This window comes from Oryzias latipes, chromosome 3, assembly GCF_053564925.1.
Source record: "Oryzias latipes strain Hd-rR chromosome 3, Olatipes_Hd-rR_3.1".
Lineage (NCBI taxonomy): Eukaryota > Metazoa > Chordata > Actinopteri > Beloniformes > Adrianichthyidae > Oryzias > Oryzias latipes.
The window spans coordinates 24,012,135-24,029,903 of record NC_136239.1 but is presented as its reverse complement, the minus strand read 5'-3'; the positions used below and the strand labels follow the sequence as shown (position 1 = coordinate 24,029,903).

The window sequence follows — 17,769 nt, the reverse complement described above, 5'->3', positions numbered from 1 at the left end:
TTTTATCTAACTTTTTTCATTGTAATTTTTTAAAGTTCAGTTTTAATCTTTTACTAAGAATTTCAGTTTTAGTTGCAAAAATTGAACTAAGCATATTTTTATGATTATGAATCAAACCATAATTGTAAAGGAAAGGGGATGAGCATGTATAATTTTAACACTGCATTAAAATGCATTTTTTTCATCAACAGTTTGTGGACTTCAAAGTAAATTTGTTTATGTAAGCAGAAAAATAAAAATAAAATTCAAGGCAAATAGTGATAAATTAAAATAAAGGCATTAGTTGGTAGTGCATAGAACACAAATGAAAAGTAAAATGTACAACGTGAATGTGTTATGAAAGGAACTTATGCTTTAAAATGTTTCATATTTTATATGCTTGTGATAAAAAATTAAATGAGAATTGTGGTTTTGTGTCCATGGCTGTTCTGCCATTATCCATCCATCTTTCAAATTCTGCCATCTGTCCAAGCTTCTGCTGACCACAGATTTTTTTTTTCCTTACCGTTGATGTAATTTAAATAAACATACAAGTTTCAAATACAGCCCAAACCGGCTAAATTGCTGCTAAGCCTCTACACCTAAACAAACCAACAGTAGTGCTTTGCTGCTGTTGTCTGACTGGTTATTTGTGCCTTATTATTGCACAGAATGCTTTGACCATTTCTTAACAAACAACAAATATTTGCAGAATCAATATAGTCACAAGTCTGGCACATGCCCCATTGCACTTGTGCAGAAACAATAGTGTGTTCAATTTTTTTCATAAAAGTAATTATTTTATGTATTTCTCAGCTTGAACAGCAGAGAGGCGCTATGTTATGGTTAAATTACAAAGCTTTAAATCCACAAAAACAAGACATTATTCCTGAATGCATCTAGACTAAATGATTCATGGGACTGCAGCAAACATGTGTGGACACGTGCATTTTTTTTTCACTTACACAAAAGATTTCTTTGCAAGATTCAATGGCATGACAGGAATCTCCTTTCATAACATAAAAACAGTCTATAGATCAAGGAGTAAAGTAGCAACTGATGGTTGAGGAGCATAATGATTGCTTTGCAATTTGATCTCCAGAAAGGAATTTGCACCACTCAATATTTTGACTGTATACACAGTCCAGTTGCATTAAACAGGTAACATTTATAGGGAAACAAAACCACAAAATAATGTTTTCACTTAGTCATTCTTTACATTTATTTATTATTTGATCGATTAGGGGGAGTTTTAGCTATTAGCCATTTTCATTTTTATTTAAATAACTGAAACAATTTGTTACACCTGTTTGCAAAATTCAAATCATTTGCCTACATTTCCTATGCTTTTACACATTTATCACCTTAATGGATGCAGCAGTTAAAATAATAGATGGCCTTTTCAAGGGAATTAAATTTGGAAGTAGAAGATTGATGCAAGCAATGCACTTGTGCAAATAAAGCAGCAACATGTAGAAGTTGACACCAATATGCAAATGTATTCATTTCATAAAATTATGAACCTTAAATGAAATGTTTCTGTTCCTATTATGCATGTTTGCAAGTGATAGTGCCTGCTAGCATTGCAGCGCTCTACACATGAGTGACAATTTGGCTCATGAACAGATAAACACTATAGATTCTACTGCAACCACTTTCTTTACGCTACAAAGCCACAACATGACAACCCATTACATCAGCTATTTGATGCTTTAGGCAAAGTATGCTAAGCTTTTTCTATTTAACAAGACTAACAGACCATCCGTCATGAACGTCAGTGGTAGAAATTGTCAACTGTTTGGTTTCTAAAGCAGATGAAATAGGTGCTTCCTCAGTGAGGGCATCATCTTTTTTCTTAGATTTTAATCCAAACAAGCTGCATAGTTTCATCAGCATTAGGTCCACAATCTCCTCTTCTTCAGAAGGCTGCAGGCACACAAGAACAGTCATCATTTTATATTTCTGAAGATTAAAATTCTTTCTAATTTCTTCATTTGGACTCAACATTTAGACATTTCACTTATTACCTTATGATGAATCTGTTCTTGAGTGAAAGCCACAAGAATGACAGAGATGAAGAGGTTCAGTATCACAAAGGTCATGAACACAATGCAGGAGCCAATCAGGAAGGCCCCAAGCAGTGGGTTATAATTCAAAACCTGAGGAACCAGAATGAAGGAAAACACAGATGAAGGATCAGCTGTCATCCTCTGCATTACGTTTGCAAAAGCCTCCACTAACCTCTTCGTAATTGAAAATGCCAAGCTGTAAACTGACTATGGTTTGAGCAGCTTCAAGCAGAGTCCTGTAAGAGTAGAGCTTCCAGCCATACATCAGGTTAGACTGAAAAAAAAAGATGGAGAGCTTCTTTTTTGGACAAAAATACTTCTGAATAAAATAGAAAGATATACAGGGACTCCAACTGAATGTTGATGTTAAGTGTGGGAAACTCCTCACAGCAACAGAGTAGGCGAGGAACATGATGGCTATGACCACCAGGAAGCCTGAAATATCAGTCCAAGCTCGCTGCAGTGTGGCTGTGATCATGTGCAGCTTGGGATTCAGTCTCAGCAGATGCCACAGTTTGACCGTGGCCAGCAGTACAAGGAAGGCAATCAGATACCCGAGCACTGCATCAGCCTGGGCTGTTTCATGGAAACTGACAAATCTGGACATGAAACATAGGAGAACACAGGTATATTTGAAGCAGCATGTCAAAAAAAATAACATTAACAAAGTCATGTTGAACATTTAATAAATATCAGAACATCTCGTGAGCGGAAGAAAGATTTTTTAAAATAGCTGATAAGCCCAAATTTCATGTTTCCACCAACATCTATTTTTAGAAGGTTATAGTTTCACATGAGGGTGTTTTCAGGTCTTGCCAGTTTGACCTAAATGTGCTTCGTGCCGGTATCACTAAAGATCTGTTTATGGCTCATCAAAACTTGGACTGTAGTTCAGTTTTTGCCCTATGTAGCATGTTTAGTTCACTGAAGTCAAACATGTTGGTGTTTAAAACTACAATGTTCAGAGTGTACAATTTACATTTGGGGAACTCTGTTACCTAAATTAACATACACTGTCTTGCATAGATAACAGCGGATCATTTGAAACAATTTCCCTTTCCCATTTGTCTAGCTGAAAGTTTGACTGTATTATTGTTTTTACCCTCCGTGTAAAAGGTTGGTTCCATACACAGAGACAGAAAATGAACTGCTGGCTGTCTTATAGGCTAAAAGAAAATGTTGCTATTGTTATTCCCTCAATTTTTTAATACTATTTCAAGACTTGCAGGTTAACTTGTGTTGAAAATGTTTTATCAAAAAACAAGTTGTGATGCTGACCGAGAGCTCGTCCAATTTCATTAAAGAAATTGTTTAGTTTTGCAGTCATGGGATGTTCAGCCTAAGTCTGCCCGTTTTGATCCCTAAAGGCAAGTAAAATGTAGTTGCTGATTTTCAGCACAAAAGAAAAGTAGGACCAACTTATTTGATCTCAATTGCATTCAAACTGTAAGCTAATGCTCATCATAGAAACATGACATTAGTTGTTGCTCTAAGTTGGAAAATGTCAGGAAAATCGCTCCACGAGGCTAAGCTGTTCTCTTATTTTTGTTATCCAAATCCTTGACTACATTTTTAGTGTAGCTTAGTGTGTACTCACTGGTCTTTGTTGTTCTCATATTGACTTACATCCCTCTGCCCCAGTAAAGTCCTCTTGATAAAGACAGATAATGCACTCCAGCTGAGAAAAATTATCGCCAACTCAAGCAGATTCCACTTGCTCTGAAAATAAGCTAGTCTCTGTCTCTTCATTAGCTTTCCCTGTCAAAACCAAAGAGCGGCCAGGGTCATACATCGATTGGAACAACTTTATTATCTATTGCCTTTGTAGTGTTAAAGTAAGAATGACTGTGACGCACTTGAACAAACATGTAATAGATGATAAACAGAAAGTAGACAACTTCAGAGGCCATGACAAAGATGTGGAGACCACCGGTCGATTGGTAGAGTCGCACACTCTGAAGCTCGCTGCGAAACTGGAATGCTCCTGGAAGAAACGCTCTGTCACAGTCGGAAAACTTCGTATGGGTCCTCCCTCATGCAACCTGTGTATCAGTATGACTTACCTGTGGCTGTGGTCTCCAGTATGAGGGTGACAATGCAAAAGAGGTTGACATTTGCATTATACACAGTGAATTCCACAAAGAGTGCTTGGGTGTACACATCAAGCCAGATGTTATCATAAAGGTACTGAAGGACTCTATCAGCATTTGGATAAAAACATGATTATTTTTGTGCATACTGCTGCATGCCAATAACAAAGACGTTTTTATTTAGAAACAGAACCTGCTGGAGTTCTTTAAATCCGGGAGCAGATCCGTCGCAAATCCCCCTCCTCTGTAGAGCTTCACATTCCCGCAGATGGGGTAGGCTCTCAGTTTATGCTGAGACTTGTAAATCCATGGGTTGTGAGGGTTCAGTGTGGCATTATTCCCACTTAAGGGACTCCAGCCTGGGCTATAGGAGCCCGTGTCCTCCAATTCCCATGAATACAGAGCATGACAGTCCGGCACAGATATCTGCATGGGCAGAGCTACAAGACAGGAGCCTTTCTGCATTCTCACCTGACGAAGTCGCGCATTACCCACCAGCTTGGAGTTCCCATCTGTAATAAATCCTGTGGAAGATTGAAGAACAAAATGTTAATCTTTCGTAAACTAATATTTAGCTAATCAAACGCTGGGATAATATTGACAATGAAAGCTGACCAGGGTACTCTCCAAACAGGTTGTTAAGGAGAGTTGTGTTTGCCCAGGTGAACACATCCTGGATACTCATTGTGTCTGAGATTCCTTTGCTGAAGCTTTGGCGAATGTGTCGAGTGAGAAAATATGCATTGGGATCCCTTTGCCCGTATGCCACCAGAAGCAACACCCACATAAATCCCATGTAACCTGAATTACAAACACACATTCAACAAACTGCAGCTTTTGTTCCATTATTTCAATGTGTCAAAGTGGCAACTTTACCCAAAATCTCCTTAATGAGGCTAAAGACCTTTTGCTCTTTAATCATGCTGTTTCGCATCTTTTCAATGTCAGTAGGAGGAGGAGGTTGATAAAAACTACATGTACTGTCTCTTCTGTCTGCTGGCACCACTTCAGGGTCATCTGAGAAAGGAATTTAGAACCAACATGTAAGAATTCATTGAAAAAAACAGGGAAATAAAGAAGAGAAAATAAACGCCATGCCTGTTCTTTTAAAGTTTTCCTCTATCTGAGGTTCTCCGAATTCGTCGAGGTCAACTTGCTTCAGAACAAGAGCAAAGAATGCTGCAAAGCCGAGCACCTGTGACAGAAAGCCACCTCAAGATTACATTCATTCAGAATCATCGAATGAAAAATAAATTATGGTTTGAAAACTTTTGAATGTGGCATTGTAATATATAACTGAGTGTATTCACCCCCCCCCCCAAAAAAAAAAGCAAAATTGGACATTTGTTCATCCTCTCACTAAGTATTTTATTGAAATGTAGTGACATTTTACAGTTTTCAAAAGAACGTATACATCTTCTGGATGTTTGAGATTTCGTCAGCAATTTCTTACCTTCAAAGGTTGGGTGATGAATAGACTCTCAAAGAAGGAGACCACCATTGAGATAAGCCAACTTATTGATCTGTCTTTCCCGTACGTCAATCCGTACATCATTGTAAAGTATCCTGAAACGCCACTGGTTGCAATCACTAGTATCCATCCGACAAACACAAACCACCACGGAAGCCCCCTTTGGATTTGCTTCTTTTTAGTGCTGCCATTGATGCTTCCTTCTGGACTGGGCTTATCTCCATCCAAGCTGGACTCCAAATGACTTTTCAGTCCCTGAACTTGTTGCATGGCTCTGTTGTAGTTGTTGGGATTTGGAAAGCGAGAGGGTCCCAAGAGACCAAGCTCCTTCTCAACATGATGCAGCTGTCTGTAGAGGTATTTGCTGTTGTTGCTAATCTTCTGAAAGTCTTTAGGAGTCTTTACTGGGCTGCTCCAAACAGAGTTTTCTGTTCGTGTAACAGAGAACAAATCATGCATTTCATTCAGTAAAAATGGGGAACAGATGAAACAAAGCTTTGGAAAAAAAATGTGATGTACCTTGTAGATTTACTGAACCTAAAGTCAGGATCATAGCATTATCTGTCTTGGAGGTATCTGAGTAGAAGCTTTCTGTTGCTTCATTCTGCTGTCTGATGATATTCTCCAGGACAGTGAGCAGAGTGTTGATGTCAGCGTGCTGATCAGGACCAAGCTCCAAGTGCGGGAATGGGTTCTTCATTGCTTTTGATAGAGATTTAGCCATTCTTTTTATGTCCTATTGATAAGAACCCCAACAGTTTAGATCTGATAAGCTATATAGCAACTGCATCCAAGATATACACAGGATTCGAATATCTTTACCTTGATCACAGTGTCTGGGGTGATGTTCTTCATCTCCATTTGTGAAGATGAAGTCTCCGAGGGAGAAACTCGAACAGTGTTTCCCTGCTTTGACACATCTGTTTTGGTGACTTTCTCTCGAGGACGAGAGTTTCTGAATATACTCACAATGAGAAGATTTATGGGAAACATGATGATTGAACTTTGAATTCCTATAATAACCTGCTGCCATGTGAACTCAATGTGTCCTAAAAAAGAAGGAAACGTTGACATCAGATAAAATAACAAATCCCTTTTCCTATTTCATGAAAACATTAGATTTTATTGCTGCATGCACACAAGTGGAAAGTAAAAGAATATTCAGAAAAATATTTATTATTATACAGTTAATGATTATGATTTTGTTGCCTACCGAGATCCATGGTCTGCTCAGAGGGGTCTGTGGGAATGCCCCAGAACATGATGCTGGTCAGCATGGTGCACAGCAAAAGGGAGAAACAGCAGGACACCCGCTGCACACGTGTGAAAGTGCTGCAGGGAGGCCGACTTATGACAGAAAACCAGATGTGGCCATCTCTGAAGTCTTTTGCTGTCTTCATGAAGAACAGGTTGCTGAGATAAATTTGCAGAAAGCCATTGTGGTAAACCAACAGCAAACTGAATGTCTTGTGTTGTTTGTAACTGTGGCTGCTCTTACCTGAATCTCTTCATGTCTGTCTCGGTAGCTACTGGAAAGACTTTGTCGAGAGTGCACTCTGCCACATCAACAGCCAGCCATGAGTTGCACAGAAAGTGCCATTTGTGGCCTAACTCCAGATCTTGCACCATCACGTTATTGACATACCTGCACAGGGATGAAAATCTCTTTACTAAGTTCGTTTTTACTGTATAAACTCAAAGTTAGCTTAAACTGCTTCCTCTCACCATGCAGGGTGGTCTCCTGAATTGTCATGCCACAGCCTTATGCTCTGCAGCTCCCCAAGAGAAAAGTGTGTAGTTAGGAGAAACATGTCCATTCCTCCCCTTTCAAACACTGGTTTTTCAGGATCTGTCAAGTGATGGGGCTCACTTTCTCCCTCTGTTCCCTGCAGAGTTATGGTCACCTAGAATAAAAGTGGGTGTATTGAACATTTTTATTTTTTGGCTGAATCCCGTTTGCATCTAAAGCTGTGTACACACTGGGCAATTGACGCGGGTTCAAGAAGACACTAAGAATTAACTAAACACGTTTTCTTGAACGTGAATTAACTCATAGTGTTCACATTGGATAAGCAGGGAAGGGCTTCTTCTTCTTTTCCTTTTTCTCATCATCGCCAGGCTCATAGCCGTGTCTAAGTTCACCAGATAAGCCAATTACGATCTAAGTCCTTCATAATCAGACCTCCATTTTCAGATTTGACGGTTGGTCCCTCTGTGAATTATAAGGAATGTTTGTCATCTATTCGTCACTACCAAATCCGAGGACCTGATTGGTCAAAGTTCGACCTGGTTTAGCAGGCAATGTGCATCCAATGGATTTTGTGCATAGAGCCCAAAAACAATTGTAAAAACATGTGTAGCTATACATGAATGCGATGGTTTTCAATGCGAAAGACCGAAATTGAGCATTTACGCACGCATTTACGTTTACACAGACTTTTCATTGGGAGTGGCCACTTGAATGCGCGTTGCCGAGGGGTGTGTGTATGTAGCTTAACACAAAAGTTCTCAGGCCTGACTTACTTGTGAGGAAGTGGATGCGCCACGGCGGTGCCCTGTGCTAATTGTCAGCATGTAACGGTACTCAGCCAGAGGGTCATTGTCTCCAAGATCTGTTATTTTGACCTGCAGGGAAATAATATTTCTTCACTGGACAGGAAAATGATCAAGGCAACTGTGTAACTAAGGCAGTCAGTTGAATCAATGTACACTAAGTAGTTTAATAAGTGTCAATTGTCTGGATCCAAACCGACTATAATCTGGTAAAAGTGTCTGAATAATGACCTTGGCTGAGTCTTGGATGTCTTTTCTGCGTGCCCATAAAACTACAAGCACATATGCAGCAAAAATGGTCGCCACAAAACACACAACTACAGGATTATTAGCAAATGTTGCAAAGAGCTCCGCTGTGCGTGAGACATCCACCAAGTTTGGCATGACGAAAAAAGAGCTGCCAAAGAAGGTCAGGTGGTTACAGAGGCACTGAGTCACTAATGGAGTGGTGAGTGGCCCCACCTGTAAAAAGAACAACAACACACAGGTATGGGTTTGTAACAGGTCAAGAAGGTATAAATGAAAACAATGTTAGTGTGATATTTTTTCCCAACCCTGCATCCGTCTTCACTCCAAGAGGATGTTGATTCATTCCAGTATTTACACTGAGCAGCAACAGATATGACAGTGACTGTGGCATTGATGGATTTGACACCTGGCTCTACAATGGGCTTGATGACAAGGTAGTGAACTCCAACATCACGTGTTCGGTCCTTGGGCCTCAACACCCAGGTGAATTTCTCCTCTGTCAAACATGGTAATAAACAAAATGACTAAATTATGTTTTTGGGAGACAGGCTGTGATGGAGTGCAAATGTTGATATTAGGCTTGTCAATTGCAGTTATCTAACATGTAAGTTGTAAATAAAGAATGAAAAGACTTGTTCCTTAGGCTGTGTGTTGCTCTGTCAATATTTGTAACAAATTTTATCTGAGGAAAAAATAACTATGTTTTAGGAACCTTGTAGGGTTCTGCAGATTGAAGAAGTGTCATAACAGCCCTGATATGCATGTTTGTCTCAAAAACAGTTTCAATACTGACCTTCATTTATATTCTCTAGAGGGAACTGAGTCTTGGCAACATAGTTGGTGTAATTTGGATAACCCTTATAACCCAACAATAAGATAAAGGAAAGATCTTCAGATGGTTGCAATTTAAGGACCAGGGTCACATCAGGTGATGGTACGTCAATCATTAGGGTGCTGAAATAGGCGAGATCAAGGACTGTACTGTTCTCTTGTCCCATGTCAGTTCTTGGTAGAAAAATCTAAGATGAGGGAGAATACTTTATTCTGCAAATGACATACACGATCATCTCAAGACGATCATCTCAAGCATGAAACGTTACCTCAATTTCTTCAGGTAGGTTTTCAACTGGGATCACTGTTCCGTTTGCTCTGGTGAGGGATAAGGATCCCACAGTTCCAGTGATGTTTTCCTCCATCCAAGAGTATGGGTTTTTTTCAAAACTTATCATCTAGAAGACAAGAACACACTAACTGTAGAATAATCAACACTCTCTGCAAATCAGTGGACATTGTAGGAAAATCAGGTAATTCTATCATGACCTTCACTGTAAATGTAATTTTTAAAAATTTGTTTCAGGTATCTGCATTGATTGGCATTTTTAAACCAAATAAGAATAGTGAATAAAATAATATTAATAATTAAAAGACAAAGAAATAATTCATTTTTAACATTTCAAAATAAATACATGATCATTTTGTGGAATAAGTTCAAAGACTTTGGCCATTGCCATTTATCAATAAATGATACGATTTAATTAAACCTAGGGAAAAATTCATAAAAAAATTTGATCAAGTTTGCTAAATCTATCCAAACAGAAGTGTAAATGGAGTTTTTTCTCTGTAGTGGCTGCTCTTACTCTGACATCCACTGGGTCCTCCACAGAGAGAATGTCAGCAGGCAGTGAGGGGAAGGAAAATCTGGAGGAGCTATTCCTTACACCATTTATATTCTGCATTTGAATAGAATCTGGAGATATTCTGCAGAGGAGAGATATAAGTAAAGCACGCTCAGAGAAAACTGTGTTTGTGTGAGTTTACGTTCCACCAAAAGCCATTCATATCTCACCTATTAACGTACACACTGATTTGACCAGAGTCAATGATTGCTGGCTGTCCATTCATCTTTCTGTTATTCAGCAAAGCGCTTTGAATGTTTTTGATCCCAGTGAGAAGAGAATCTGAGACTTTTCTCTGCGGACACATTATATCTTGTTGGTTAGATGTAGCTGAAGATTGAAGAATGGCATTTGAAAAGATCAGTGATGGTTCTGTCCTTACACTTGACAATGAAACATTCAAAACATTGCTGGCTGATTCAATTATTGGCGTGGCTGCCTGTAAAACTTCATCATCTCCGCCGAGCTGATTGACAGTGATAACATTGAGGGAGGAGCTGAGGTCTACCAACAGTGAAGTGGCTTTTTCCTGTGGAGAAGATGCAGAGAGAATGAAACCTGCTTGGCATTAAAGTCTTGATATATTGAGATAAAATTATCATAAATATTTGCACAAAAATTATAGAGTAATAGGCAGAAATTGAAGGATAAAACTGTTAAGGAAATATTGGCATACTCTTTACACTTATAACAATAGCAACAGATAGCTGGCTTATCTGGACGCAAGTTCATATTCATGCAAAGCAGAATGTGCCTTTTTCTTGCATGTGTTTTTAAACCTTCAATTTTCTAATGATTTTAAATAAAAAGGTAAAACAACATACACCTACCACAAGGAAAAAAAAACACAATTATTTCAGTCAAAACATTTACAAACCAATTACCGCACACACTATGTACATTACTGATAAAGTATATCAATAATTACTCCAAAGATCTTTAAAATATGATCGGTTCTTAGCAACAAACTATTTATAATACATGTTTTTATTACTGCCCGAAACAGATGGGCATTTGATTTATTTCAAGTAACTTTCTTATCTTCGGTTAGGTTCAGTTGGGATGTGTTTTGTTAGTGTGAGCCCAGAGCCAACCGAACAAAGAAAAGGCCTGAAGCTCTTGGGTTTAGTGTGAGTAAACCAAGACCAGCTTTATAAGATTAGGTTATCTTTGACAGACTGGTGGCAGAAACTTAACTTGTAAACTATGTGAATTATTCAGACTGCTTCTGTTTATATTAATGTATCATAAGTTATAAAAAAAATTAAAAAATCAATAAATATTGAAAAATGTGCCAGTATTTTAATAGTATTTTTACCATTGAAATACCAGAAATATCAGAAATTGTATTTCCGTCTGTCTGTCTGTCTGTCTGTCTGTCTGTCTGTCTGTCTGTCTGTCTGTCTGTCTGTCTGTCTGTCTGTCTCTCTATCGATCTATCTATCTATCTGAGAAGGTGTGTCCAAACTTTTGGTCTGTACTGTATGTACCCTGATATAGTTTCTGACTGTGAGGTAATGTACTGTACTTGAGCAACATCGCTGAGCTCATCTGAGCTCTGCGTGAGTCCAGCCACAGCTCTGGCCATCACTTGCACTTCCTGGGTTGTGTTGCTGGGGGATTTCAACAGAACTCCAGTCATTTTGGTCAGCATTCGCTCCCTTAGCTAAAAGGATAGAAATAGATTTGAATAATGATGCTCTACACGTGCCCAAAGAACATGCATCTCTCACCTTAGACCTGTTGTCTTTCTGTTCTTGGCCCCACTCTGAATTCAGGATATCAGAGACTGAGGTAAATATTTGTCCAAGTGCCTCAGAGGAGAGCAAGCCTTGCTCTTCTAACTGACTCACACTTTTCTCCACTGCATACCCCAAAACTGTTACTGTGGTACTGGAGTTACCTTTTCGAACCTGAACAAAAATTCTGAGTTTTAGCAGCCAGTCTCTGATCTCTTTTTAAGAAGTAAAACAAGTAGCGGGTCACTAACCTGAGCGGCAACAGTTGTATTAATAGTTGTGTATTTATTTTTCACAGTCACCATCAAAGTCAATGTGTCATTATTTGTCTCATCTCCAGAAGGCAGGAAAATGGATTTCACCTTATTTGCACTAGTGCACCACAAATCTTTCCCTTTAAAACCAAAGAGAAAGTATCACGTTATTGATGATATGCTTACTGAAGTTATGCTTACTTTAGAGCTATCAAACCAAATAGGTTCTTTGTCATTATTTTTCAGCCACAAGCGTCTGAAATGACTGCTTTGTAAGTCAGATCTGTCATTTATATGACCTTTAAAAAGATGGGAGTTTAGTGGATAGTCACCTGTGCTGGTCTTAAAGCAGTAAAGACAACCTGCTTCACAGAAAGATTTTGCCTCACAGGTGATGTCAAACGTTTGAAGCACAGTTCCTGAAGGTGGAGAGATGCTACATGAGGGGACGGCGGGGGGATCAAATGTCACTTCTGGGTGAAAACCTGGCACTGGAAGAGTGTAGTTTACAAAGCCTGGCACTGTCTTTCCTAATTCCAAAGAAATTGATTAAAAATCAAAACTTTAGAAATTAGACAGATTAGTTAGATACAATAATAAACAACAGAATTTACAGTGAAGACAAACCATAAACAATAACAGTAATGTTGTGCAGCATCCTTCTTGAGGCTTCTAGATATCGACTGGGAACAACATATTCAGTGTGACTGTCCTGCGACTCAATCGGTGGCCTTCTTCCTGCTTTAAAGTAACATTCAGCAAGGCTCCCCTGAGGAAAAATGATCACTTAATACTTTGAGTCAAAAATGCCAAGTTTTAATATGTGAAGTGTTCCATCTGACTTACGCTCAAAGGTTTGGGGTCTTCGATAAACCAAACCACGTCTGGACAGACTGTTACACATCTGAGTCTTAATTTTGCTTGGTCATTTACATTAATTGATGCACAATTTTCACAACTGAAAGAACAAAAGGTAAACATATGAGTAACTGCACTCATTTGGAATCAAAATATCTACAAAAAATGCATAAAAGGTCAGTGGTGCTTCAAAATGCATTTAGTTTATAATGTTTCTTAATTTATCAGATGTTTAAAATTCTTACCTGATTGTTACACCAGCTAAGACCTTTGAGGGAGTAACAGTGATGCACTTGGATGCTGAAGCAAGGCTGACCCACTTCCTAAACCAAGTTCTTTTCCTCACAGTTAAGGTGTATTCAACAATTTCAAAAGGCTTCGGAAGGCAATCTTTTTCAATGACATGAGTTTTTTCTTTTGTTATGTTTCTGCACATGCAATTTTCTTCTGAAGGGACAAGAAAGACAGCTGGTTAATGTTGCACTGTTCCAAAAAAATAAATAAATAGTGGGCCCTTAGTGTACACAGTAATAGAATGACATGCAATCATATATGCTGTGCTATTGTCAAAAGAAAACATTCAAAAAAATGCGTGAAAACACAACCATCAGGCTAATTCACCACAAAAATCAGATAGTGGGTAAACATGTTCCTGATTATTCTGCTTCTTTAAACTTACATGAAAGCATCAGACTTCTTAACACTGTTATTTTAAATCCCAAGACTTTCGATTTGTACTAAAATAATGATGATTTTTTTTAGCAGAGCATAGAAAAATCAAACTTACTGCATTTCCATTCATATGCGAGTGATTTGCTGGGTAGTGACTCAGTTCCTCTTTCCATCAAGATAAGATTTTGACTGTAGTCAACCAAAGTGTCAGGAGAAGTTGTTATTTTCAAGTCGCTGATGCTCTCATTACTTCTCTGTTGGAGGAAAAACGAACCTGGATTCACTTTGACAGGTTGGACAACATTAAGCAATCATTGCCATCCATACTGATACACACCTTTTGTCCATCTTGACTTAGCAAAGTCTCAGTGTGGTTCTGACAAACCCGGAGAACTTCCACCAAGTCTACTTCCACATCAGAGCTTGAAAAAGCATTTGTGGCTCTAATCATCACTTTTGAAAGCCCTGTTCCGCAGGAGAATTCATTTGAAGACCTTAATTCAGTAAAGCACTAAACTATTGTATCTTATAAACAGTAAGTCAAAGTACCTTCAAGTGGATTGGAGAATGTATACATCTGCCCACTTTTATTAAACATGTGCCTCATTTCAGTGAGCGTGTCCGCAGTTCCAGAGAAATTAAATAACAACTCCACGGGCGTTCCCTGCTCCAGCGAGACACTGATGATGAGGTCAGTGGAGTCTGGACACAGTTCTTCTTCAGTGATCAAAGAGGCCTGCAAGCCTTCCACCGGCTCCAGCAGACACAGCACCAGACCAGAGGATGCTGTACGGCTTGTAACTCTGTTTGATGCAGTTACGGACAAGTTGTGGCAACCTTGTCCAAGCCTCTGCACCACACTTGCATTCAGCGTGGCATTGGTGGGCGCAATCCCATTATCCACGGACAAATTTGCAATTACGTGGGCTTCATGATGAACTGTGTAGGAGACATTTGTACCTATTTGCAGAGCAAATGGGGAATCAGATCATGTTGCAATTACAGATTACTCAACAATTAGTGGTGTTGATGCACTGATAAGTGTCAAGACTGACTCACCTGCCTCCACCTGAAGCTGGATGTAGACAGGCATACTGAGAAGTGCATTGCATTTAGTGCCATCTGTTGCTACATCCCTGCTATAGCATCTGGTCACACTCAAACCTCCAACAGGCTCTTGAATGGTTATTGATTTTTCAGCAGAAACATGCCAGTCACTGGTGCTACATTCCACCTCTACCGTGAAAACACCAGGATGTTGAAATTTATGAATAACTGTGCTCTCCATCCTATGAGAACCAATCAAGAATAAAAAGCTGTTATGCATTTCAGGACACGTGTGTAATATCTTGTTAAGTGTAGTGCAACGCTCACTCTTCGGGGATGTATGGATCAATGATATAGCCGTCTCCTGCATTTACTGCACAAGTTAAGTTTCCTTGAAATGGATGAAGGAGCCATTTCACAGTGATGGTGACATCATCAGAGATAGATGCCAGTTTGCTAATCAGTAAGTGAAGTCCTGCAGAGAATTCATGGATATCAAAACTATATTTCCTGCCAAACAATAGCAAACTAAAAGTATGTTTTCAATCTGCACTTGCTTTGAGTTAAAGAGTACCAGGAGATGGATAGGTGAAGGATAGGAAGATTAGCCATAAGAAAATATGATAAAACGTTATGTACCTAGTTGGACGTTATTGCATACTACTTCTGAACTTTATAGATAAACTATGAGGCAATAAAGCAATAAACACGATACAATACAATGATCTTTTGAAAGGCTGAAAATGAACTGCCTGTGGATATTTAATGAAAAAGTGAAAGAAAAAAAGTCCACTGTAAATGGATAATAAAAGTACACATCATGACCTTGTTTGCAGTGGTACTCAATGGACAGGTAACTTCCCAGGACAGCACACGGTTCACTGAATAGATTCAGATCCACTGGAACCTGGCACGCCTGCTGTCCATGGCAGTGAGCTGGAAGAACACATCAAAGGAAACAGGAAATACATCAAGTGCTTTTTAATAGGTTTTAAAAACCTTTCTCCATCCAAAATTAACTAGTATCTTCAATGAAAAATTCATACTTTCTCAATGAAGAGCTTCATTCGTTAGTTGTTTTGAATCATTTTTGTAGTTTTTTTTTGTTTGTTTGTTTTGCTTTTGGGTTTTTTGTATTACATAAAGCACTATGTGTTACCTATGTATGATAAGTGCTTTATTAATAAGGTTTGATATGATTTTTAAAGAATTAGTACTTGCGGTATGTAGTACAAATTCACAATATGTGGTCTTCAAGCATTTTTTATCAATTTCTTTTTTAAATGTCACCAAAAAGAAAAGATCAAGTTGGTACAATTGAATGAACAAGTGTATCCAAATTTTTGACAGGTATTTTGCATTAATTCCCATTTACATTAAATACTAAAACAACTGTTTACCTGTTACAGAATCTACCACATTTATCCAGCTGCACTCCTGCTGGGAAAGTGAGGGGGTTGAGTTCTGCTTTGATTGGCAGTAATGGACTGTTTTTCGCCCATAAAAAGCATCTTCAATTTCAATCATTTGGCCGGAGCCACATTTTAATGTGGCATTTTGGTTTTCACATGCTATAGTTTTTCCAGTATCTGCAGAAAATGACACAAAAAGGATAGAAATCATTCAGCAAGAAAAAAATACATATATTTCTTTCTTTAATTTTTTATTTTGATAGAAGTACCCACCAAATTGACAAATAAAATTAAATTCCTGGCCGCAGTTTTGTGAGGCTTCCCACTGGAAACCTGAGTGCCTCAGAATATGTCCACAAGTTGCACCTGCATCGGGTGCATTAGCCCAGTTGTCATAGCTGACATCTGAGCCATCCAACCATGCCAAAGAGCCTTGAAAATAACAGACAAGTCTTAAAGCACTGCAGATTTAGCCTTTTTTAATAAAATATAATTTCTTCCTTCCAGTAAATGTGCTTAAAATAAAGAAACAGTAAAATAAAGAAGTAATTGGACAAGACAAATGATTGACATATCAAGTCCCTTTGAAGGGACATAAAAGAGCATGTGTAAATCAGGCCACTTGATGGCTGCGCCGTTGTAAAGCTCAATAAATAAAGATTTATCTATCACTACACCTGCTGTTTGAGATAACCAGATGTGCCACTGCCTACAAATTGCACTGAATAAACACATCACAGCTATTTAAAGAGCACAATTAAGGTCACTGCTGAGATAACACCTGACTTGATCTTGGTTCATTTTAGATTTTATTTCTTCCCATCTTCAGGTGTAATCTTATTCTAAAATGTGTTCCACCAATGACCATATTGTAGAATGTTTGCAAGAGATTTTACCACCAACTGTATAGGATATTTAACACTATTATTTAATACCTAGACTATATCACAATGTCCATTATTAAGCTGTGGACTAACTCACCTTCAGTGGAGGAAAAGTCTAAGGTGAGATTTGCAGCTACCGGTGCCAGCCCAATCCACCAGTCTTTGTCCGGGTGCAGATGAGTCTGAAAAAACTGCTGTATTTCATCGCTAAGGATGAAAGCTAGGTGGCCTCCGCCTCGTTCACACCACGCCTGGGCTTTTTGAGACGAAAGCTGAAAACCAACAAACTCATAGCAGGCATCGTCAAAGCCCCTCTGGTCTTCTGGACAGAATAAACCTTCTTCATCTTCCTCAGCAGAACACATTGAACTGTGAAAGAGAAGCATCAAGGTAAACGTGATTCTGGTGGCTGGGTCCATCTCTGTGTTCTGATAGGACTTGCAGGTATCACCTTGTCTTTAAAGGCTTCTGACATCAGCAGGTCTGTCCAGTTTTGTAACTCACCCATAATTCTTGAGTACAAACAACTACTGAAGGTTTAAAGGAAGGTGTTTAAGAGCTGTCAACAACCACTGATTGTTCCTGCCTTCATTATGGCAGATTTCTGCAACCTGCAGAGGGAGATAAGCTTCGCATTCAGACCTGGCTTTGAACTTGTCAGTGTGAGCAGGCTTTACTCTTCCAGTTCTTGATACCTTCAAATAATTGATGGAAATTAATTTAATTAGAACAGCTAGCCCCTGTGAATGGCATCAACATTAGAAAATATGAAAAAATTTGGTTACATATTTATTTGCTGCCTTTTTCTCAACACAT

General features: G+C 38.7%; 1 protein-coding gene across 1 annotated transcript; it reads right to left on the bottom strand.

Moving 5' to 3' along the window:
• Positions 1-1,454: 1,454 nt before the first annotated feature.
• On the bottom strand, positions 1,455-17,447 carry LOC101162200 (polycystin-1-like protein 2). Its single transcript, XM_078944468.1, has 41 exons — positions 17,051-17,447; positions 16,343-16,501; positions 16,058-16,246; positions 15,483-15,593; positions 14,985-15,132; positions 14,670-14,899; positions 14,160-14,570; positions 13,948-14,075; positions 13,726-13,864; positions 13,184-13,385; positions 12,927-13,038; positions 12,708-12,849; positions 12,413-12,610; positions 12,078-12,220; positions 11,821-12,000; positions 11,616-11,753; positions 10,470-10,616; positions 10,258-10,382; positions 10,049-10,169; positions 9,512-9,640; positions 9,205-9,430; positions 8,717-8,907; positions 8,394-8,624; positions 8,133-8,234; positions 7,335-7,513; positions 7,108-7,254; positions 6,823-7,022; positions 6,432-6,658; positions 6,129-6,345; positions 5,592-6,037; positions 5,237-5,333; positions 5,015-5,155; positions 4,754-4,939; positions 4,332-4,662; positions 4,112-4,245; positions 3,905-4,032; positions 3,646-3,806; positions 2,437-2,647; positions 2,221-2,322; positions 2,007-2,138; positions 1,455-1,905 (listed from the first exon to the last, which is right to left on the bottom strand). Exons 1-41 carry the CDS (start codon positions 17,370-17,372, stop codon positions 1,717-1,719), a joined length of 7,452 nt encoding a protein of 2,483 aa, XP_078800594.1. The 5' UTR covers positions 17,373-17,447; the 3' UTR covers positions 1,455-1,716.
• Between the last annotated feature and the right edge of the window lie 322 nt (positions 17,448-17,769).